Here is a 23,569-nt window from a genome sequence, read left to right as displayed (position 1 = left end):
GTCAAAAGGAAAGTGTTATTTTCTGCAGAGTCGATGGATCGGCCGGCCAGTGCTAGGGGAGTGCGAGGGGAAGCATGTAATAGCAGACTGCAGGAGCTGTTTTGGGAGCTGACTTCCAAGCCAGGTATTTATATTGTTTCCTCCTCTGGAAGGAGGGAGGCTAAAAGGAGCAGTAAAGCTCAGGAAAAGAGGTGGCTCGCTCTGCAGTTCTGTAAAAGCCCCTTCAGGAGCCACTTCCCTGCGAAGAAGAGTGAGTGCTGAACATTTATCGCTTAGCAATAACTGCACTTAGCATGGCCTTGGTGTTTAACAAGCAGTAGCTGTCCCCTTTCACTGCAGCCTGAGAAGCTGAGTCAAGCTGCTGGCTCCACGTCCAGGCTGGCAGAGCCTCTGATGGGAGCAGGTTGCCCCGGCAGAGCTTTGTAGCAATCACAGATAACAAATTAGCGCTGTGGTGCTGTGTGAAATGGGAGCGCGGGGACGGGAAAGAGCAGGCTCCAAAATAGACAGCTACGTGTTTGGGGAAATGATTCACACAGTAGTGGCTGTGCATTTGTAAGTGGCTGTTGAAACGTGTTGCTGGTGGGATTAGGAGATAAGTCGAGGTTTCAAGTGCTGATGAGAACGTTAAGAATATCCTCTCCAGTAGTCACCTGTGGACACTTGAGAGCTGGCTAGTGAAGTGCTTGTGATGGGTCAGCAGACAAGATGCTTGGCGTTATCTGCACATCCCTATTTTGGGTGTTAGCTTGTTGCCAACCATGTATCTGTAATTCAAGCCGAGCAAGTATTGAAGAGATGACAACCTTCATTTTGGTAACTTTCACTTTAAATAAATAAACTTTTTCTCTTAAGTCTGGGCTGCTGGTAAAACCTTAGAATGCTCTGGAGTCATGCAGGGAAAAAGCATCAAATGGATCTACTGATTCAGCCTCCCCTAGCTAGCTGTAGCTCCCCTCCAGCCAGCTCAAGTGCTAATTGCATAAAAAATTCCATTTGTTCTGAAAATGGCCCAGCTTTCTGTGCTGTGCTGTACATTACTGTTTGGTTATGCCTTGGATTTCCTAACCAAAATGGGAAGAAAGAGGCAGCGTTAAACAACAAACCTATTGTGTGTTTTAAGTCCATGGTTTGTAGTGCTTTCACAGAAAGATCCCCAAATGCCAGAAAAGCTCGCTGAATTCACATTTTTCATGGTTGCCATGGTAGCACTCCAGAAGTTCGTTTTCAGAGTCCCTACATAAGCAAGGTTTAACCGTCACATGTGAAACCATATATATTTGCTTGTGTTCTTATGTACAAACACACACCTGTGCTACCTCAGAGAGATTTTAAATGAGATTTTTTTTTTCTGTGCCAGGCGAGACCACTGCTTTTAGCAAAGCCGAGTGAATGTCAATTGCACCACGAGGACTTCTATTGCAAGGTCATTATTTTCTAGCTTAAAAGCCAAGTGAGCTTCCCCAGCTAGTGTGTTTGTTCGTTGAGAGTGAGTGTGGACTTTGCTTCAGTGGGTTACAGAAAGCACTGGTTCTGTCAGTAATACACGTGGCTTGTCACCTGTGCACTATTGCAACAGCAGGGAAGATCACCAGCTCTTCCTTTCAAAGCAGGGAAGAAAGACACTTCAAAAGGCAGAGTAAAATAAGAATAAAATAGACATCGAAAGGAGACTTGTAGTGGTCAAAAGTATTCCCACCCCACATCTCTCTCTGAATAAATCACATGAGAGGTTAGTAGGTGAGGTTAGCAGTGCCAGGTAATCCAGGGATGCCAACCCCATCCCACAGCGATGGAGCTGTCAGCTTCTGGGCTGTTCTTGGAATGCCACCTTTCAATTGAAGGGGGTGGTGTGTGTCCTGTGGCTTGCAGTCCTTGAGGAGTTTGCTGTACAGATCACTTCCTCCATTTTTGGGGGTCATGGGACAGCTGGAAGAGGGAAAAGTAGGTTCAGTGAGGCAGAAGGGCAAATGTATTGGGGGGAATTCTCTAACTCTGGCTTTCAGGCTGAATATATACATACATATATGTAGAGAGGGACTGAAGTTTATAACTTTAGATGTTAAAAAATAAGGGCAGCTGACTAGTATGCATGTCATCAGTTATTCTCAGAAGCAAGCTGTAATGCATGTGATACATTTTGTTTGTGAAACACCCCAGTATTTTCTACTCCGAGATGAACAGGCAGCCCACCAGCTTTCTACAGATCTGGATGTCCTGTAGTAACACCCAGGGCCAAGTCATTTCTCAGCTGACACGTGGTACTCAGTTCCTTTGTCATAATCAAAATCTACCTGAAAAAGCTGCTGCTTCTCCTTGGTGGCCTTTTTTCCATCAAGTTGTTAGATTTATTATACATCACACTCAAATTCACGTAATTTACCTTGTTACAAACTAATGCCTTTATTTCACTAGCACTACTTTCCAACATAGCCAGTCTGTCTCAGGAGAAAAAAGCCTCCAGTAACACCGTTCCCAGGAAGTGAAGAGTGAAGCCAGGTTCAGAAGATACTTGTTTCAGCTCAGGAGAGAGCAGTGGTTTCACCCGACTCCTGGGAGGTTAATCCATAAGAGAAGAAGCAGCCACGTAGACAAGATACAATGTCGTGTATCAGGTATAAAAGTCACAAGCTCAGGGATGTGAGAAGCGCAAAATCCCATTTGCTTACTAAATTTAATACCAGGGTTAGTGTGGGCACTAATTGTAAAACTGGAGTTAAAAGAAAATGTCAACTTTATTGTCTTTCTAGTCTAGAGGCTGTACAGGGAAGTGTGAGCTTGGAGTAGCAATGCACAGGGACAGGTCTGCTTGGTGCTCGCTGCTTTACAGAAACTCAGCTGAACAGGAGCTGACCAGAGCTGTGTGTGACGTTTCTAGGCTAATCAGGCCTCTGCAAACAACATTGGGAGTGACAAGAATTGGGTCAAATTTTGAGGCTTCTGTAGTTTTAAACGGCCAAGTGCAACCGCTGAAGACAGATGTTGGAGTACCCAGAGCATCTGCTGGAGGTCACTGGCAGAGGGAGATCAAACCCCGTCATCGCTTGATCTGATTAAGCATGACAGGCCTTAAGTCCTTTTTATTCCCCCAGAAGAAAGACCGAAGATTAAGGCTGGTATGAAGTGATATAATTGAAAGACAAGCTTCAAAAGCCAGGAAAGCTTAGGGAGGAGGCATGGGGAAGGAAGGAGGAATGCAGCAGACGCTAACAGGCTGAAGATTTTCACCACCTGCTCTGGCTGCTGCTCAGGAGGAGCAGCAGTCCCTTGTTTGCCAATACCTTTCTTTCATTCCCGTTACAAGAGAAGCAGCAATAACCATGAAGATAACTTTTAAACTTTTACTGGAGATGGGTAAATTTCCCTCAGTCTTCTGAAACCACCTTCTACGTCACAGAAGGCATCTCCTTCTCAGCCAGGCCCCTTGATGAGCGGGCTGGTGATGACCTGGTAAAAACCAGGAAAAATGGGATGCAGAAATGCCTCATTGCTTGTCTTTTGCCCTAGCTCAGGAGGACTGGCTGTTTGCTGGTAGTTGGTGCATGGCCAGGCAGAAGGGAGGTGCAGGAGGAGGCTGATGGGTGGGAGAGCATGAGGAAGGTTTTTGGGACTGAGTTTATTGAGGGTCAACAGATCTCTAGGAAAGCAGTTGAGAGTTCCCAGGTAAGCAGGATATGGTTAGGCTTCAGCATGTGGACCCAAATGCTCCACTGACCTTGAGAAGGGAGTGGGGAACATGGTTATCTGTGGATATCTAATGGGTATCTCACTGTAGGAGAGCTGTAAGGTGATGTTCTCTCCTTTGCAAAGTTCCCTACTCTTGGCTTCCCACCCAAGCATCACTTTTGAGCACTAAGATCCTCTGCTTGCCAGAGGAAAGAAAAAAAGAAGGGCTGAGGGGGAAGAAGGCTCCAAACTTAGTTTAAGATGTCAAAAAGGAGCATCATACTGAGAGGTTAATGTGTGTGGAAAGAAAAACAAGAAAAGGAGCCCCATTTCCTGATACTCAGAATGATGATTTAAAAAAATAATAATAATGAGAAGAAATGACCAGTCTTTTAATCCACTTACCCAAATACAGTTTTCAATTCAAGGTAAAAGTGCAATAAATCTTAGATGGAGCGTAGCTGTGCTTCTGCGAGAGGTTGCTAGAGAACTGTTGGGCTCTTACCCCTCGTGTTCCTTCTGTGTTAGTAAGGTAGTGATGGTTTTGAGGCAGTTTCAGACGGAGAAGAATATTACACTGTTTGTTTCTTGAGCTTTTTAGGTAATTTTCATCAGCATTTGCTTTCAGGAGGGAGCAGGGGAGTGAGGTCTGCCTGTAACTCCAGTCATCAGGTGTTTCCAGCTGCACGTTTTCAGTGACGGGCTGCATCTGCTTGCAGGTGAGGTGAGGTTTTGTGTGCTGTGTTACCTGGGAGGACTTTCACATGGTGAAAATGTGAAAGGCCGTAATAGTTGTTACTGCTAGGGTGATTCTTTGCACAGCAATGTTGTTTTTCATAAGAGGTAGTCAGCTGTACAGCCTGCAAATGATAGTTTGCTGAATTCATCACTTGAGTTTTGTGTGGGAACTGAATACAGAATTAGGGGTTAGCCATGCAATGATGTGGGAAATACGTGCTGCTATACTTTTTACTGGTATTTACCCTCTGCAAATCCAAAATAAGCCAAAGAACTAGGCGGATTCATAGAGGATTCATAGAGGCATCATTATTTATAGAGACCACACATGGAAGCGTTAGCCCAAAGGGTGGAATGATGGTTGCAATAGAAACTATTGTGGGGTTAATTATAGAAGTATCTGCTAATGCTGACCACATAATCGGGTTGCAAATTAGCTAGAAATAGGACAATGTGTGCTGCATCCTGGATTTCTCATAAAAGCATTTTAGCAAGAAGAGTGAAGCTGCTTACCTGTCTATTGCAACTAAATGCCAAGGCTGATCTGTATGAGCTCATTTGGGGCTTTATGTTGCTGAGTCATTTGAAGAGTAACAAGAAATGGGGCTCTTTAATAATAAAGAACATATTTATATTTAAATCTGAAATACCTTACGTGTGCCCAAAGTGTCCAAGTCTTAGCGTGCTTCATGCCATCTGAATTCTTGGTTGCTCATCAGAGAAATGCTTGAAATTTTTCTTTTTTTCTTTTTTGTTCTGTGTAATTGGTAGGGAATCTGGGGGTAATAGACTGGATTTAACTTTTCTGAGGTGTTTGCTTCTCTGTAAAGTTCATGCTAGCCTGTTAAACAGTGAGAAGTCTCTGATCGACAGTACGATTTTGCTCTATCAGATTATCAAAAGTGTACAGCAGAGCACCTGATTCTGTGGCCTTCAGAGGTGGGAATCGGCATCAGTGCCATCAACAGAAGGGCTTAATTTTTCTTTCTAGATTATTGTCTTGCATGGACAAAATAATGAGCATTTTGTTTATTATGTAGGATAAAATACCAGGCCCTGAGTTCGCAAGGAGTTTTATGGAAACCTGCAAGCTTGGTTTGGGAGTTCTGAAGAAAATTGAGCAAGATGAACTCTTTAAGAGTTTAGTCACATCTTAAGGAGTAGCATATTAAACCTGAAGTGATTAATGATCCTATTAAATCTCATTATGTCGTTTTATGCTGTATCAGAGGAAGCAATTAAACAAAAAGGTAGTTGCCCCGGGTTAACTTGTGAAAATGGTAAGTATTTAATAGCTGGATTAGAGCAAATGATATCGCTGGAATTGATGCGAGATACAGCAAAGCAGCAGGTAGCGTGCTCATTATTTACATAATGCAGAACTGCACAAAGCTGATTAACGTGATGGATGCATGATTACATAATCTGATATTTACAAGTATGTTAATTGGGACATGGAGATACCTAGGGATCTTTCTGTCTGCATCTAGCTGCCCTTCTGTCTGTAAGGCTAATGGCACAATATGTTTTTACACTCATCTGTAGTATTCAAAGTCCTCTGATTTTTAAAAATCTATAGAGATTGATTCATACAGCAAAAGAAATCATGTGTCAGATTTTGACATTGATTTCTATATGGAAACTGCCTGCCATTGCTGAAGTAGCATGTTTAAAAATGCATTTTGCACGTGGCACCTGTGGACGTGGCTGTTAAATACACGGCTAATGCTGGTGCCCAAGGTGTTGAGGAGGAGGCCTGTTTAAGAGCACTCTTTTCCAACTCTTTTGAGTGCTGGAGAGAGAAGATGTTCTTTTCTGGGGTTGTTTATGCTGTAAACTTCCTGTTTTCTACATTTTTTGTGTGTCTAAGAGCTAGTTGAAGAGAATTATTTCTCGTACGGGGTTACAGCCCCTGTTAACAACTGCATGTCAGATTTGAAGGCAAAACTGAGTGTGGCTGGCTAGTTAAAGCAAAGACCCAGATAAGTCTGTAATGATTGAACGTGAGACCTGTAGCATCCTGGGAGGGAAGGAAGGAGGGCACCACTGCAGATGCACAAGGCAGAAGCAAAATCTCTCGATCCACTGCGTTACCTTAATGCAGCAAGGCAGAATTAGTGTGGTGTCATCAATGGACTTCATATAGAAACAAGAAAACTCTGGGGGTACTGAGGGATCTCAGTGAGTGTGATGAAGGAGTTATGGGGGAGTGACATTTATGTGCAATTATCTAAAGCATGCAGGTGGCAGAGGCGAGCGAGTAGTTGAGGGGTTTCCTGTAACCAGACATAATGGGATAAAATTGAGGTCTAGCAAAATGACTCTTCCTGTCAGGAAGAAAGGCTAAAGCTACGTTCCTTGCAAGAGAACATTACTTGGTTATAGCTGCTCAGAAGCACGACTGGATGATAAATTAATGACATTAAAATATATACCTATTTCTTAAGGTAAGATCCTTGATAAAGGCCTGAAGGGGATGACTTACAGTTTCAGACATGATCTTGATTTCAGACAACACAACGTAGACTACACCACTGCACTGAGAGCTTGTGAAATTGGAAATAAATGCCAAATCTGTGAAACTCATCATTTGTCTTCCTGTTGGTGAAAACAGTTGCTGTTCCTTGAGTGTAATGTAATAGAAACATTGTGAAGGAAGGACAGGTGTCTAAGTAATCTGCAGTGAAACGCGGTGCTCAGCTGAAGCTACGGCTCTGGATCTCTGATCACTCTTGGGGCACGAGGTGGTGGGGACGATGGTTTGGATGCTTGCTGTAGGTGGGTGCTTTCCCACGCCAGGGAGGAGCAGCACCTTCCTCCACAGTTGTCTGTGAGATGTAGATGCGTTGGACTTACTGGAAGGTGGAATGTAAGAATTCAAGTGAGATTTGTTTATTCTTTGCCTGGGATGAAAGCAAAGAGAATTACGGGCATATATCAGAAGAAACCTCGTGTGTGTTATCCGTAGGAGGCTTTATTAAATCTTTGGCAGTTTTACACCAACTTGTTTGTCATCTCCTTGACATCCGTTGAAGCCTACCTCCTAGCTGAAATATTTCCCTCCATCATCTTCAGCGGGTAAAAATATTTCTATGAGCGTATAAAAAATCTTGGCTGAATTTCTCTCTGTGGCACCCTGGATTATTTTTAGACTGAAGTTCTCTGCTTTGTTTTTCTAGGATCCCCATGCTGAAGAGTTTGAAGACAAAGAATGGACGTTTGTCATAGAGAACGTAAGCTGGAACGTTACGTTGTTTTTTATACCTGTGAGACTGTGATTAATAATGAAAAGGCGTCCAAATGCTGGAAGGGGCTTGAGTAAAATTTGGGCTGCTGAGGCATGGTAAAAGCTTGTTCTGCAGTAATGAAGGCTTATTAAAATACTCATTCTTATGTCCTGGTTAAGCACAGGTGAGTGGGTAGGGTACTGCACTGCTTAAATTCTCTCCCTGTAAGCATCAGTCGTCTGTGCGTTATTTTGCTGTGAGCAGTGGAGCAAACAAGCTAGAGCTGGGTTATGACTCATGGGTTTATGGGTTATGACACGTTATTTTTCTATGAGCTGGGGAGCGAACAAGTCTGAGCTGGGCTGTGACATCTGCACATCTCGCTCTGCAGCGCACCAAGTGGCAGGGCTTAATGCTACGTGGAGCTCCTTTATTTCATTTCTGTCCTCCAAGCTGGGCTGCAGCTTCCACTCTGGGGCTGCCCAGGCTGAAAACTGGGGAAACTGCTTTAGCTGGAGTTCCCTCTTCTCTTTTTGAAAGACATTTTAAAGGACTGTGTGACATTAAGACAGCGTGTTTATCTCTCATGAATGTAGTTTCGTTTTGGTCTGTTTCTCAGTAACTCAATTTAGTTTTTATTTATGTAGCTTTAAAAAAAAACGCTTGTGTACTGAGTTGCAGTAATGTCACAGCACTGAGGTATGCAAAAGCAATGGAGTTTGCCAGTTACAGTTATTTTGCCTAAAAAAACCAGCTGCTTTTTCTTCCTTTTGATATCAGAAGTGATTTGGGCCTTGAAAGCTAAGGTTTATTCTGATTGCCAGCGACCGATCATTTAAAAGGGCTGACAGCCAAGTGCAATTTATACTTTGCTTTTAAATGTCATGTTTCTATTTTCGTTTATGGGACTTAAGAACACAAAACACAGTTTAGTTACTGCTTCCTGGAGTTTCCTTTTCTATCTCACTTAGTTTATTTTAATCAGGGAAGTCTCCATCACCGATTGTCACTGTACAAGCTGCTCTGGATAAAACAATGTCAGTGTATGTCTCAGTCAACCCCTCTGGGTATAGCTGGATTTCCTGTGACGTTGCAGAGTATTTTATTTTATTTTTTTCCAGAAGTTTATAATGCACATGTAGACTTCAGGTTCCTTAAAAGCACATGGCTTTTTCACATGTTGTTGGATGATGTCTGGGGGTGGCAGCGAGACATCTGATGCGTGTCGTTCTCACTTTGTGCCTCAAATCTTCACTGAGCTGCAGTAACGCTCGCACGGTGGGAGGTTTTGCAAGGATTGCTGTGCCCCAAAACACCCAGCCTCTGACAAAGCAGATGGAAATGGCTCCAGCAGGTATCAGTTACGAAACAATCTTTTGTTATGTGCAGGCTTATTCTTTACAACCGCAGTTATGCCATTAGTTCATCCCGTGAGAACTGCCAAATATTTGCTGCTGGATGCTTATTGTTGGATTAGAGCAGTTAATCTAAACAGCGCTCAGAAATACTAAACTTATTAAATAGCTTTACTGCTGAAATTGAGACCTTAAGCAACAATACAACTGGTTGCTTTTGGTCCCCCTGCCCCCCCTACAGAAAGCTGTAAATACTGCCAACAAAATCTGCTCTCCAAACATACTTGGAATGATGGCGAAACTTTTTTCCAAGAGTAACAGCTCCACTTAGTGGTGGATGAAAATAGGTTCATCTGTTGCAGCAAGTGACATCTGATTCAATGGCTGGCTGACGTTTCAGAGCACAAAACACCTGCTGGTTCAACACTTGGGAACTGAGGGACCGGAGGTTAATCTCCCCACTACCTAAACTGCTGATTTACTAATTTCAGCCTCAATGTAACATTCTTCTGGTTTTAAAGGAAAATATTTGTGACTGAATTGGAAAAGGACAGGTTACATTTGGGCAGGGTATGCTTACAGCCCTTTGGGAGCCTTTCCTTTTGTCCAAACATGTTCTCTGCCCCCAGAGTCTGCAGGGCTTCCCTGCCTTTTTAGTTAGCACCACTGAGAACGCAGGATGATGCTGAAGCCTAAACATTGAGGGATGTTCTTCCATTGTGAAGCAATTTGAACTCTGATAAAATATTTATTTTGAGGTTTTTATTGTTGTTATTAAAAGTTAGTGTCGAAACTCATTTTGTATTGCTTCTTCAGCATGCCTAAACAAGGGTCAGCTAACAGATACGTGGCTGAAGTTTGAGGTCTCTGTTTGCAGACACTGTCAAATTCAGAACAGGATCAGTCTGGACTTTTAGGTGAAGTTTTAACAGAAGTGAGATGTGGTGGTTTGTGCAAGAAAATCGTGCTGTAAATGGAAATGAAGCAGGGTACTTGTGGTTTTTAATTTTTGTTGTTTTAGTCTTGTAAATACATTTATATTCTGATATTTTTTACAACTTTTTAACACATTGGTTGCTCTGTATTTGCGTTTTAGTAAGTGAACCTTTGTCATCTACTGCATATCTAATCCATAAATACTTTGTTCATAGCATGGTTTGTTAATATCTAAATGTCAATATTCTTCTTGCCACGTTTTTCTCTTCTTCACAGCTGCATTCTTTGTATATTCACCGTGAGCTTTCTTGTCTTAGATTGTGTCTTTGTTTAGCCAAACTCTATTTGGTTATCTGACTTTTCTTCCTGAGATAGTTAAGTTACCTTGGGTTCATTACTCTTCTGAATAATCATATCGGATCTTCATATTGGTTGTTGCAAGATGGAGAGCGAGAAATTCATAGCTGAGTAAGACTCCTTCATCCTGTGACGAGGTAATAGGCTTTCAAACTTGTACAGATTGGCATGAGTTCATTCAGTGAGCAGGGGCTACTTGCCTTTCTTTTAAAAATCCAGTAAGTGATTTTCTCTGTCATTACTCCGAAGGGTAATTTGAGCATATGCTGTTTCCACTCTGACTTTAAGTTGGTCCTAATATGTTGAAGTTTTATTTGACTCTCTGTATGAGAACTTTGTCTAAAATAAAGGTAGCTAATGTCATGGAAAAATTGTATTGCCCAAAGCTTCTCTTTGCAAGGAGTGTATAGGAAGAGGATATAAGCACATGCACTGAGGATGGACTCACGTTTACCTGCTTGCTGGCAGCCTTGGAGATTGATTCCTTCTACACTCTTGAATGGAATTGAAAAGCTCGTAGGAAGTTTTCAGTGGGTGAAGATTTGGTCTATGAAACAACTTTTCCAGTTTTCTGTTTTGCAGATGAATGGAGAAAAATGTCTCACCGTTTTTGTTTTTGAAGCTTTTTTTCTAGACTTGCCTAGGCTTGGGCTGGAGGCAGCTTTTACCTGATCTGTCTTGCAGCATCATTCCAGACAAACACTTCTCTAAGCTGTTTCTTAAAAGCTTTTTAAGATGGGATCTCTGCAGCATCTCCAGGCAGCACATTTCAGTGCTTCATTGCCCTCACCACTGGGGATCTGTTGATGCGGTTTTGGGCTGCTATTTCTTGCCTTACCCATTACAGATATGGAGAACAGATTCCGCTTTCTGTGCGTCTGGAAACCCCCTTTCATTATTCTTGCCTCTAACGAATCACCCACAATGATGTGATAGTGGTTACACACCGGATTTTGTTTCCCTTCATTGCATTAGCAGATCATTAGCATTGTATTTTTAAGGACCACTTGTGTAGGTGAGTGTTCAGCATCCTTCTCTGCTTGCGCTGCCCACGGCTTCTAGGGACCAGCACCCAGCTCTGCCTGCAAACTATCACGTGTGGGACAAAGCACTGCCCCAAATTTCCAGGCTGTTTGTGTACTGAGGTCTTGGGAACTGAACGCACTTGCACACCAATCCTTTCTAGAGCTTTTCCCACTATTTCCAACGTCCTGTTTTAGGCTACTGTTTGCTGGTAGTGCCTTTTTGAATATCTAGGTAGTGATGGTGAAGAAAAACCCCTGCCTTACTGCGAACTTTTCCTGATTTTAGATGCCAGCCTTTCAAGTTTGACAGTGCCTTGTAAGATCTCAGGTGTGTATCATTCTGTGAGACACACTCACGCTTCTGGTTATTTTTTTTCCCTTGACCAATAATGGTATTTTAAGTGGTTTCTCCAGGAAAATGTCCAACTGCTGCAGTGAGAAAACAGGTGTTTGGAGTTCATTCAAGTAGCCTACAGCAAACAGTTATCAAGAATAATAAACTTAAGCTGGAAGGTAGATGAATTTTCTTTTTGTCCACTGCTCTTCTTTAGCTTTAGGAGCCCCAATGCACCATGGCTTCTGAACCATCTTCAGCTCAAATGTGAGCAATGCCTCAAAATGAAAGAAAAGTTAAATAAATAAATAAATAAATAAATTGACATAATCTAGTTTAATTTTATTAGAACAAGTCCTCTGTTCTGTTTTTCTTTCTCCAGAAATTCTGTACCGTGATTGCTTATGATTAATTTTAATTTTGAATGCCCTAAAGCACGTTATGTCATTCACAGGTTTGGAGAGATTGCTTCCTGTCCTAAAATGCCCATCCATTGGTTTTAGATATGACAACACAAATAAAGGTGATAAATAATGTGGAAGTAATAGGAAAGAGGGCATGTGGATGGAAGGTAGACATGAGCTTGTTCCTGGGATTAAAGGTGACTGATTTTAAAAGCAACACAACAAAATGGGGTATTAGGAAGACGGGAGCACCCATCAGATACAGCTTTAAATGCGTTATTTTCTAAATGAGGCTTTTCAAGAAATACCAGCTCATCTGAATTTGTGGAGTAATTAGCCCCCAATTTTGGTAAAATCAGACTTTTAGACTGGGTGTTTAACTCCCTTCAGTGACACCAGTGTTGCTACAGTAACTCCACAAGAGCAAGTTCTGCTTTATGTTGGAATAAAAGCATGAGGCCAGATGTCAAAAACTTCACACCTGGTTCTGGAAATAAATGCTGGGAGGTGAATGCCAGTGCAGCGTACTGAATTGAAATTCTGAGTACTGTCAGCTTCGTTTGCAAAAAGAACCTGGGGAAAAACAGACTGGCACGTGGAATAAGACGGTTCCTCGTTTGCTGATCGGTTGCTATATCAGAATTTATTACAAAATCTTGGCTATCTCTTCTAGTGCATCTTTGTGGCATGTGGGAGCCTAAGTCTAAACTGGCTATTTGATTTATTTAAAAAAAAAAAAAAGTAATCAAAAAAAGCTATATCACTCATTTTGTATTTTCTGCTTGAAATAAATTTTTGGCTTAAAATGAGAAACAACCAGGTTAGCCTTTTTCTGAATTAAATGTCTGCCTTTAATACATTTAGAATAGGAAGCTCGTGGTTCAGACATGCTTTCCTGGTCCTTTAATTCCACTGTCATATTCTGCTGTATGTGATTATGTGAGCTGTGACTGTCTGTCTGTGTAAATTAGGCTGGGTATTCTGGTCTAGATATAGCTGGGAATTAAATGCTGCTTTGTCAGCCATCTCACACTTGCTCTGCTTTAAATTTAATAGAGAATCAGGAAACTTGTTTTGCTTTCTGTTTTTGCTTACATTAAATATTTAGCACTTTGTTCTAGTCCAGGAATCTCCAAGATTAGGGTTTTGGAGCAAAACTTGCAGGAATCTTTGTCTTGATTGGCCTGTGGCCTGTTTATGGGGGAAGAAGGGCAGGAGACCTTGCCTGCATTTTGTAATTTGCAGACCTCCAGCATCTTTCAGAACAAATCGATATCTCTCGTCCAGACTACATGGTAGCACGTGTAAGCAATTGTAACTAAAACCCAGGAGCTGCAAGGAGCAGGAGACGGGCCTGTGCGGTGAGTGACTGCTCGTGGTGTAGGGCAGATGTCCTGGAGCAGAGGAGTCTCCTGTCCATCAGCACTGACCCAGGAGGTATCGAAAGCCACTGTCGAATAGTGGGCATCTTCTCTGAAAATTACAGAAGGTAAAGGATGCAGATGACACCCTTCATGAATACGAGTTCTGCTGGAGAATTTCTGCACCAAATGCTGTAGGACAATTGCATTAGTGCGAGTATTAAGTGAGCAAGGTGTGAAGACTGGGCTGTTCAAGGGAGGTGTTCCCCTCCGAAAGGCACAGCACGTGGAGAGGAGACACAACCGTGCTGGTTGCGAGGGCAGATGCTGCAAAAGCTTCCCCTAAAGGCTCCGTCAGCTCACGGGACTTGTGACCCACAGCAGCCCCTGGATCTCACTCTTTTCTCCTGTATTTGTTTTTCACAAATAATTCTGTAGGTTTTTTGTTATTTGATCTTTATCCCATAAAATGTGGTGCCTAAACTGTCCTTCAAATAATATTATTTCTGATGCGGTGTTAATAACTGCACTAAGTGGAACTGTGTGGAACGTATTTGCCTACAGATTATACAGCAATTTGGAGAACTACATTACAGCTTTTCAATTGAAATTTTGCGAGAAAAGGCAAAGTAATCTCATTTTCTGATTTTTATGCTACACTTACACTAGAGGGTCTCACGAATGGAAGATGGAGACAAGAGGGTGCGGGGAGTTGCCCGGAACAGCCCAGGCATCACCGCTCCGTAAGTGCTGTACACCATAACATTTACAGCGGAATGAGTTTGATGACATATAATTTATCAGGTTATTATTGATTCACAGTAGTAAAGTACAACTGTTTTCTAAATTGCTGGAACCACTTTGTTTAGGGTTTTTGGCTTTATTTCCTTGCTAGAAGTACACGACTCCTGTAGATGAGTGTATGGTGCCAGACAACTGATCGGGGTTGCTATCAGTGGTGTTCTTTGCCAGCTGGAGGGAGGAAGCTGATAAACAAGGCAGACAGCTTTGGAAACGAACCCCTAATACTACATTAGGCATGTTTAAAACCAGCAGTGTGTTTCAGCCACTCTTAGCATATGTTTATTCATAGAAAATCAGCGGTAAAATAGACTTGCCAGCTCACACAGAGTCCGCATGAGGTCTTTTCTCTTTCAGACATCAAATACAGAATAGTGTCTTGGTAATTGTTTTACAGTGGGGTTCTTAATCATACTCCAGACATAAGCTGAGCTGACCAACTTGCCTTTTAATAGAAAAGTGTTTGCTTTTAAGCTTGTTCAGCTTGCCACTTTTTTCTGCTTTTGTGTTGGAGTGTGTGTTCACATTTACATGTAGTCACAGATACGTGTTCGCTCTCGATGCGTTTCAGAATATCATTATTTAAAATGCCACCGTCTGGGGCGACATTATGATGGATAAATCTCATTTTTGACCCAGTAGCCGTACGGTGTTGAACCAGCGTATGTTGCAGCCACGTAGTTCGAAATATTCAATGTGGGAAATGGGAAAAATAGCAACACGTTTAATGAAAAATGTTTTTGACATAAGTCACCTTCAAAGGCAGATAATCTGGGAGCCCAATTGAATACATCGCTTGATTTGAGATAAAACCTTGCAATTGCATGTGCTCAAAGTACAGAAACGCGTGTCGAAAAAAGAATTAAAATACCCATTATTGTGTAAAATGTAGCCCTGCATTAAGTGACTGGATAGGATTGTACGTGCAAGCAGGCACAATTTAACCCAGGGCATATTATTTAAGAATAGTGGCCACCAGCAGAACGGGAGCTGGCTGACAGAAAAAGAAGAGTTCTGGGTTCCTGCTACCCTTTGTTATTAGGAAAACCATCTGGCAGTGTAATAGCGCTGAGTGTTATTGCCTTCAGCCTCTTATCTTTGGTTGTTAGCTGTCTTAATAGAGTTTAATATAATGGAAATTAATTGACCTCCATAACTTAATTAATGCCATTCCATGCAGGATTTTTTCCCTCTCAGCACATTCCTCGTTCTGAATTGCCCCCGTGCCATCATGTTGCTTTTGTGCATGAAGTTTCTCCCTTCCTGTTGGTGTAGCTGGGGCGAATTGTTTCCTGAATTTTGGTGGGCAGCAGGAAAGAACAACTTTGGATTTAATTGGGTGTGTAGAAATGTTTCCTGTAGACCGGAGCTGAGAAGAAACAGGAGGATGGCAGGCTGAGCGCGATGGACCTGGGACTGAGCTGGTTTAATACCTGGTGGTGCACAGTCTGAAATAGGAAGCTGGTGGGTTTGACTCTGAGGGCTGTGTCTGCTGAGAGTAAATACACTTTTTGTAGTTTTTTGAAGGTTTTCCTTAAAGATTCCCAGTTCTTGTATGCAGCTCTAATGATCTATACTGTGAGAATATTTGGGGTGGCAAAGAACAAGACATGGGGAAGCTCCGCTCCCTACGGCAAAACAGTGAATGTCAGCAGTTGCAGGAAGGCACGGGACAAAAACCAAGAAGGATGTACAGTATTTAACACATCAGAAGCAATGTTGAAAATGACGTGAAGAATTATTGATATGGCTGATGTTGGTGTGTAAGGAGCTGTCAGCAATGGAAAGGCTAAAACAAAGGGAGAATGGCTGATCAGGTAACGTGGGAAGCAGAGAGAAAAAGCTGTTGTCAGGCCAAAGTGGAATAAGAGGGAAGGAAACACCCCTGCAGAAGTAACTCCACGAAGTGCCAAAGCCAGGAGTGACGGAGGCATCGGGCGCCTGCTCCCAAGAGCAGCCGTAGGAAGGAGCATAATGAGTTTGGGAGGATTTTGGCTCCTGTGTGCTTGTCAGTGAAAGGACAAAATGGACTATTTGAACAATAACCCTAAAAATCTGTCAACGAAGAATTAGTAGGAAGTTGTTCCGTGAATCATCAGCATCAATCTTTGCTATAATTGGTTACAATTCATGTTATGTAATTTTAATTGCACTGTACAGTGAAAGAAACTGATTTATTTGGAAGGATTTAAGGTATTATATGGGCTGCGTAAATAACTAGTGTGGATGCTGTAGAGGAAGGGTAACAGGATATTCGAGATCTATGGAACAATTTGGGGGTTTCAGCTGGGTTTAGTGCAATGGCTTTAATGCAGGCTACTCCGTGACTGCTGCCTGCATCCCTTCCTTCAGGTCTTCTCTTCAGATGGAGCCGCTCTCTGCTGCTTAATGGAAGCCAAGCACTTTCTCTCTTTTATTTCTGTAATACTTGCATTGTGAAACACTATGGGACGTGGCTTAGCATGGTTCTTGGTACTTCTTTAAATTATTTTTTTCCTACATCTACCTCTAGCTAAGCCTTTGGAAGTTTGCAAGCAGATTTCCTGCAAAGGCTGTGTTACAGAATGAGGGATTCAGCAGGCCTACTAAAGCAAGCAAGTGCCAAGGGGAACACGTGAAGTTGGAAATCTCTCTGTGAGGAAGAACACAGGGATTTTTAAGGGCGGGCTTCCTTCTGCACTGCTAATTCCAGTCATCTTTGGTCTGCCACACAAATGTTGCCTTGCAGTTGATAAAAGTTCGTTATTTGTCATAACACACGGACATTATAACCGTATACTTCCTTAGGGTGGCTGCGGTGGGCATCCCAAATCATGAGTGGCTGCCTGAGCTGTCGGCAGGTTGTTTAGACAGACCAGGTGTAGGAACATTACTGACACCTCTCAGGAGGATGGGAAGAGTCTCAGAAGAGTTTGGATCTCATTTACCTTGAGCATTTCTGGAGGATGGAGCCTTCTCTGTCACTGCTGCAGGAAAAATGTGGTTGAAGTTGCATCCTCAGGAAGTTGGTGGTTGTGCTAGTGTGGTCATGACCATTTAGCTTTTTAAACTTTGGAACCAAGCCCTTTCCGCAATGAAGAGAATTATGTCTATTTTGACTGATTGCATTTGAATCACATTCTTTCCTTTTTTTTTTTTTTTCTTCAAGCTGGAAGGATGTTACTTTAAGCATCAGCTGAGTTTCTGGAAGTCATGACGTTGATGGCCATGATCTGGTGAGACACAGCTGGATAATTTTAAGTCAGTCTCATCTCATCTCCACCAAACTAGACTCTTCTGTGTCCCATGGCATGTGCAGAACATTTTTTTTCCAAAGTAGTAGAGTTGCCACAGCTTTTAGACTGGCACCATTCTTTTCACTGGAAAAATCTGGAAGTCTGGTTCCCTTTTTCTGCCTCGATGCCCTACAGATTGGGTTTGAGTGTTGCTTGTTGGTTGGTTGTTTTTTGTTTTTTTTCCTGCCAGGCAAAGGTGAGTTGTATTTAGAGTTGGTGGAGTAATGGGCTGTGGTTTCGAGTCGTCTGCGTTAGAAGAAGATGGTGAAATAAGAAATGATTTTTGGCTATGGAGTATTTAACCTGGGAAGGCCAGTTATTTGTGTCGGAATGACCTTTCAAGTCATTTTAACTTCCAGTTGCTGAGGAATGCCAGAAATACTGATCAGTATTGTTGCAGGGAAGAGCTCTTGTGTTGCCTTCAAGTGCAGTAGGAAGCGTAGATGAGCAGGTAACCAGCCTGATTTGAAGCCATGTGTGCTGGCACGGGTGGTTGTAGTTATTCTCCCTTCTGTGGTGGTCTGTGGAGAACCCCCAGCCCTGCAGTGCCCTTCTTGTTTCAGAGTTATCCAGGAGGCTGTTTGGAGGTATTGAAGGCTGTTCTTGTCCTCGGGATCATGGTGATGAGAAGGCGAGCACAGCGGCCGTGAAAATCCTGGCGCCTGCTGATCCTTGCGTTGAGGGACTGCGAATTCTTCTTCTCGTGCCAGCTGCTCAGCCACAAATGAAAAGGAAGGAAATAAAGTTGCAAGGGACCACGCTCAGCATCTGAGTTTTTCCAAAAGCTTTGAATGATGGCAAAGTCGAATCCACCCGAAGTCATGTGTCCTGGTGAAACCCCGTGCAGAGCACGAACTTTGCATAACGCCGTTCGTGCGCTGCAACCACTTGATGGCACCCTTTGATTTGGTACAGAGCTCATTAGCAGTAGCACAGCGCTGTGTGGCTGTAGTATTTGTAATGGAATAACACATAAGAACTAAAGACTGCAAGGTATCTGGTTAATGTAGAGATGAAATGAATGAAACAGCAAGGCTAAGCTTTCCTGACCCTTCGTGAGAGAATAGATGAAAAAAGGAAGAATAAGCTATTGTGCCGAAGGGAGATGATGAAATTCAAGATCCACACACATAATCTCTGGCTCAGCCTCTGAAATGTTAATCCCTGGCTAGAATTATTTGAGCTGTAGATTGCAATTTATCATCAAAATGGCACTGTGTCAAACAATACTTCTTGTATGTGTGATGTTTAGAACTACCCAATTTTAATATAAAATGGTTCACGGAGCACTGTCTAACATTTAAGTAGCAACTCGTTAAGCCCGGGATGTTTCTGCTCGTTTCTGTACCCCAGTGGTAATCACGTGGAGTGATATTCCGTCGATCACTCCTTTCTAGCCATATAATGTGTTTTGGGGAGGGATCTGTTTTGATCTGAGCAGTGACAGATGATGGAACTGCTTGATGGTAATTGTTACACCAAGTGGTCCAAAATGCTTGTTTTAAGGTGCTCAGTTAATTTTTTTCAATGAAAAAACCTGCCAAAAATTTGCTGATGGCTCAGAAAATCCCCAGGATTGAGATTAATGTTTTGCCAAGTTGTGGGAACAATTATTTTGAGGTTACAAAAAATATTTTCTCGTTGTGTTTTACAAGCTGCAACACCCCTCAGGATTTTCTCTCCTTGCTTTTATAATATGCCAGTAGGGGGAGTAAAAAAAAATAAAATAATAAATTGCTGTGCTGGTAAGGCTGAAGTATTCTGCACTAAAATTCAGCCCTTTGCACTTGAGAAATGGTAGCACCTCATGATGCAGTGTGTTACCGAAAGAGAAAGGTCTGATACCTTGAGGAAGTGGCACTTGGAAAAGATTCATAGCCCAGGGAGTTCCTGAAATGTCGGCTTTCTGCAACATGTGAAACAGCATAATCATGAGAGAAGAATATTTAAATTAAAACTATCCTTAGAAATCTGCATTATATTTTCTTCTTCACCTTGTTACTTAAAAATCCCCTTGTAATTTTGTTGTTACAGCAAACCCCAGCGTTTCAGTACGTCCTAATGCAGTCACTCGTGCGTTTATTTCTAAAAGTGGCTTCTGTGTAAGTGTGAACTCTGAAAAGCATTTGCAAATCTGGAATACTTTCTAAATTGTTTCATGTTTTTTTTTCTTTCACGTCTTGCATTTTGTGCTTGTGGAAAGGTGAGAGGCTGGAGGAGGAGAAGGAAGGGAGGAAGGCGAGCGCAGACCCTGCCAAGTTGGCAGATTCCCGATTCCTCCGCAGAAGTTGTTCTGTCAAGTGCTGAGATTTGAAGCGGGAGCCGTTTGGTGATCTGCTGGCGTTCAAAGCGTCTCCCTGGGCTTGGTGGTGATTAAAATCCCCTCTGAAAACCTTGCTAGTATCAACACGACATTTCGCGGGGGCTCGGCGTGTTTGGTTAGCGGGTACACGCGGGGCGCCTCGGCGTCGCAGGCCTGACTGAGCAGTCGCGCTGGCTGTGAACTGAACTATGAAGGAGACATTTGTCTTGGACGGGGACCTTTTGTGCTAATCCCTCCAACCTTTATATCGGAGCGTTTCGTGACGGCGTTTAGGCAAGGAATAGCTTGTGTTGTGCCCCTGTGATCTCTCTCCATCAGAAAGGAGGGTGTGGAATAAGCAGCGGTGTTAGATAAGAGTTATTATTTTATTTCATATTTCTCCTGCACCGTGGCCTTTTTTTCCTTGGAGGCCGGTGCCTTAGCACATGTGGATTCTGGATTAATGTTTATAAAGGGATCCGCAGGAAATGATGGTGATCACGCCGAGGGTGCAGCTGTTTACGCGTGCATGCGGTTGTTTTCTGGGCACCGCAGATAAACGTGTTATCTGGGCGCAGGTATTTATGTTTTAAAATTACACCTACCAGTAAGAACATACACCTTCTATATACATAAACACATACAGCAGCGTCTGTTTAACTCTAAAAAGCACAGGCCAAGCGAGAGCTTCGCTGCTGCCCGACCAGCCCAAAAACACACGGCGTATATAAAAGCAGTCACTGGAGTTTTGTAGTTTCATGAAGGGTATTTTTCTCCTCTGACTACTTTTTACATGCCGGTGGTGCGAGTTGCTACGTCAGATTGCTATTTCGGGTTTTTGCTGCTGCATCAGCCTCGGTATTTTAGCTGTTGGGGCTTGCACTCGGTTCCCTGCTGGTGTTCGCTCTCATTGTTCGCTCGGTGCCTTGCACTGGAAGCGAGCGCGCTCCCAGGAAAGGGGAGTTGGGCAGAGGTGCACAAAGGCAGGTTGTGTGCGGGCAGCATCTGTTTGTATGGGGTGGTGAAAGTTTTGGCAACTTACACAGCATCGTACCTGAGCTGATCCCATGTCTGTCTTGTATTTTTGGTTAAAAATCTGTCCAAAGCTACGGTGCGTTTCCTAGAATGAAGGAACTTCGGTTTCGTTCTTCCATATGGCTACGAAAGATAAACCTTGGGTATGATAAACGGGTTTGAGTTTGGTAGCAAAAGTTGGCTTAGTGACAGCCTTTAGACCAGGTGTTGTGACCCCTGAATTATGGATGAATTTGAGGATCAGATTTAGTCAGCGTAGAAGCATTGAGCTGTTTACCCTGGTGTTTGTTTAAACTTTAGTTGCATGTAAGACACTCGATTTCAGATTCTCGTGTCCTGCTTCCCAGCACTGGGGTAATTAAACAAACGTAAAATCAGGCTTTAAACCAGAAATTGTACTGAAGCAAGTCGCAACAAATCTCGATAGCATTGTTCTGCTTGCTGGCTGGAAATGGTATGAAGAGCTCTGTTAAAGAAGAGCTTTTAAATGTGTCCAGGATGGATACAGGCATTTCATTGTCATGCTTATAAAAATAATTAAAAAAAAAAAAAAGCAAAAAACACAAACTTTCTTCTAAGTAAAGATTTTTAGTTGCTGTACATAAAAATAATAATAATTTTTTGCTGTTTTTTAAACGTAACTGTGTTGTGTTTTAGAGCTGTAGATACCAGGAAAAAAAAAATTACAGGTTTGTGTGGAGTTGCTGTGGATTTGTTACTGAAGCTACGCTAATGGCTGTCAGGAAAACTTTATCCTGTGCTCGATGTCACATCTGCCTTATATTTTTCTGCAGGGAACGCACTGAAAATAAATCGCCATCATCGGTCTCTGTTGTGACTTTAATTGCAAGTTTCTCTTTTGAAGGAAAGTGGAGTTGAAGTACCTGCCCGAATTTTGGTGTGCCAGCGTTTCCCCTGCGCAGCTTTTTGTCGTGTGTGCCGTGAGCTTCAGCGCTCTGCAGCTGAGGGCATGTGGCACACCGAGCTGCGACGTTTGCTGCTGGACCTATACAGGCAAGAATAGAGACTGCACCGAGGCTTGTTTTCTGTGCAGCTGAAGCACAACAGCGTACACTTTTGTTTAGGGCAGATCTGGCTTAATACTGGCTGGCAATTATTACTCACGGGGCATTATCATCGCAGATCTGTGCATCTACTTTTAAGGTACGCCAATTGCTGTAATTAATTAAAGTGCTGCAGATGCTGCTGGTTAAGCCAATTTAAAGAACAGAGCGTGAATTTCCAGTTATGTGAGCTAGATAATGATAATGCCCTAACGTGGTAGTCGCTCTTGTGAGCCAATTAGGGCTCCAGATAGCTGAAGCAGGTCTGTGGTTCACTTTCGCTGCCTTTGCCCGTCGTGAGAATACACATCGCCGCCTTATGCCTCTTACTGCTGAGTAATCCTGGTTTTCCTCCCTGGTTGTGGGGTGGTCCGACTGACAGCTTGTACTCTTAATAAGCTTAGAGGTAATAATCCAAGTCCTGCAGGTCACATGTACAATATGCCTTTCTTGGGTTGAGCTTTTTTCCTGCTCTAGTTTTGCCAAAACATCAGGCTCCGTAATATTATACGAGCGCTAGTGCTAACTGCCCGGAACTGAACTCTGATAATTCATTAATGCCGAGGCTAGGGAGGGGTTTTAATAGTATCGTTAGTAGGAGCTTAAGTCTGCTGACATTTTTCCCCCTATTTCTTTTTATTACAGAGTATTTATTATTATTTTTTTTTTAAGTATGAATGGAGCAAATACGAAGCGAGTGAACACTCAGATTTTAAAAATTCCTTATGCCACACAGCCGAGAAGCAGAGAAGGAAATGTTTTCCGTAGGGTGACTCTGTATTTATTAATTTATTCTTCTATTAGTGTTAGATGGCAACGAGATGTGTTAATAAATAAACCATTAGCAACATCTTTGCCTTTCAAATGTGTGAACTTGTTTATAGAGGAGCTTCAGAAACGTTGGTGGGACTTTTGCATGCAACACCCCGGGAGTGCTTCTGATTGTAGCTGCGATGTAAGGAATAACATTGGAAGAGAATACATGGAAACTGCTTGTTTGAAACTGATACTCACTTTGTAACACATATTTTTGTCAATTATAATGCGTGCAAGCTCTAGAATAGTATCTGTAGATGACACAAAGTGGGAAGTTGAATAGTAAGTGAGGTACTCACTGCTTGGCTTGCCAATGCCCAAGTTCAAGTGTCAGGCTTAGACTGGGAAGACGCCATGCCCCCAAAATATTCCTGCATTTTGGCATTGCTGCTGTGCTGCAGGGGTCATGTCAGGTACGTTTGAGCCGGGCGAATAACATACAAGCTCAGGACCTTGGAGTGGCTGAACCAGGAGGAAATCGGAGCAGCCAAATCCATCCGCAGACGGAGAAGAGTGGAATTTTCCAAGAATCAGAGCAGAGGGATCAGGTTTGCTTACAGGATCTGTAAACATAAAGCCTTAAAGGTTTGGGAGGGCTCAGGGAGCCCAGTAGGGAAGCATGGAGAGCGGGCCCTGGGGAATAACAGGGGGACATTGTTTTGTAGTGGTTTAAGCTTGGGCCCAGGCAGAAAAGGAGGAGGAAATTGGCTGCAGAGGAGAAAGTGCCTGTAATTTCTGAGAGGGAGTGGAAGAGAACAGAGTGCACTACTTAGACGTCTCTGGCTTACTTCCAGGGAGTGGAAATAGAGGCAAGAAAGTGCATGTGAGCATTTGTCGTGTTACCATTTTGTGTGTTCTTACGTGACCGAAAGC

The 23,569-nt window shown here is 42.8% G+C and overlaps 1 protein-coding gene across 11 annotated transcripts in view; it reads left to right on the top strand.

Annotated features, from left to right (window-relative positions):
- EHBP1 (EH domain binding protein 1) overlaps positions 1-23,569 on the top strand; it is a 208,902-nt gene that overhangs the window by 39,046 nt on the left and 146,287 nt on the right. For all 11 annotated transcript variants that reach the window (XM_032183615.1, XM_032183614.1, XM_032183617.1 and 8 more), the window contains exon 5: positions 7,584-7,637. In XM_032183615.1, the coding sequence (XP_032039506.1) occupies positions 7,584-7,637 (54 nt within the window). The remainder of the gene's footprint in view (positions 1-7,583; positions 7,638-23,569) is intronic.

Source organism: Aythya fuligula, chromosome 3 (assembly GCF_009819795.1).
Source record: "Aythya fuligula isolate bAytFul2 chromosome 3, bAytFul2.pri, whole genome shotgun sequence".
Taxonomy (NCBI): Eukaryota; Metazoa; Chordata; class Aves; order Anseriformes; family Anatidae; genus Aythya; species Aythya fuligula.
This window is presented reverse-complemented; position numbering and strand designations above follow the sequence as displayed.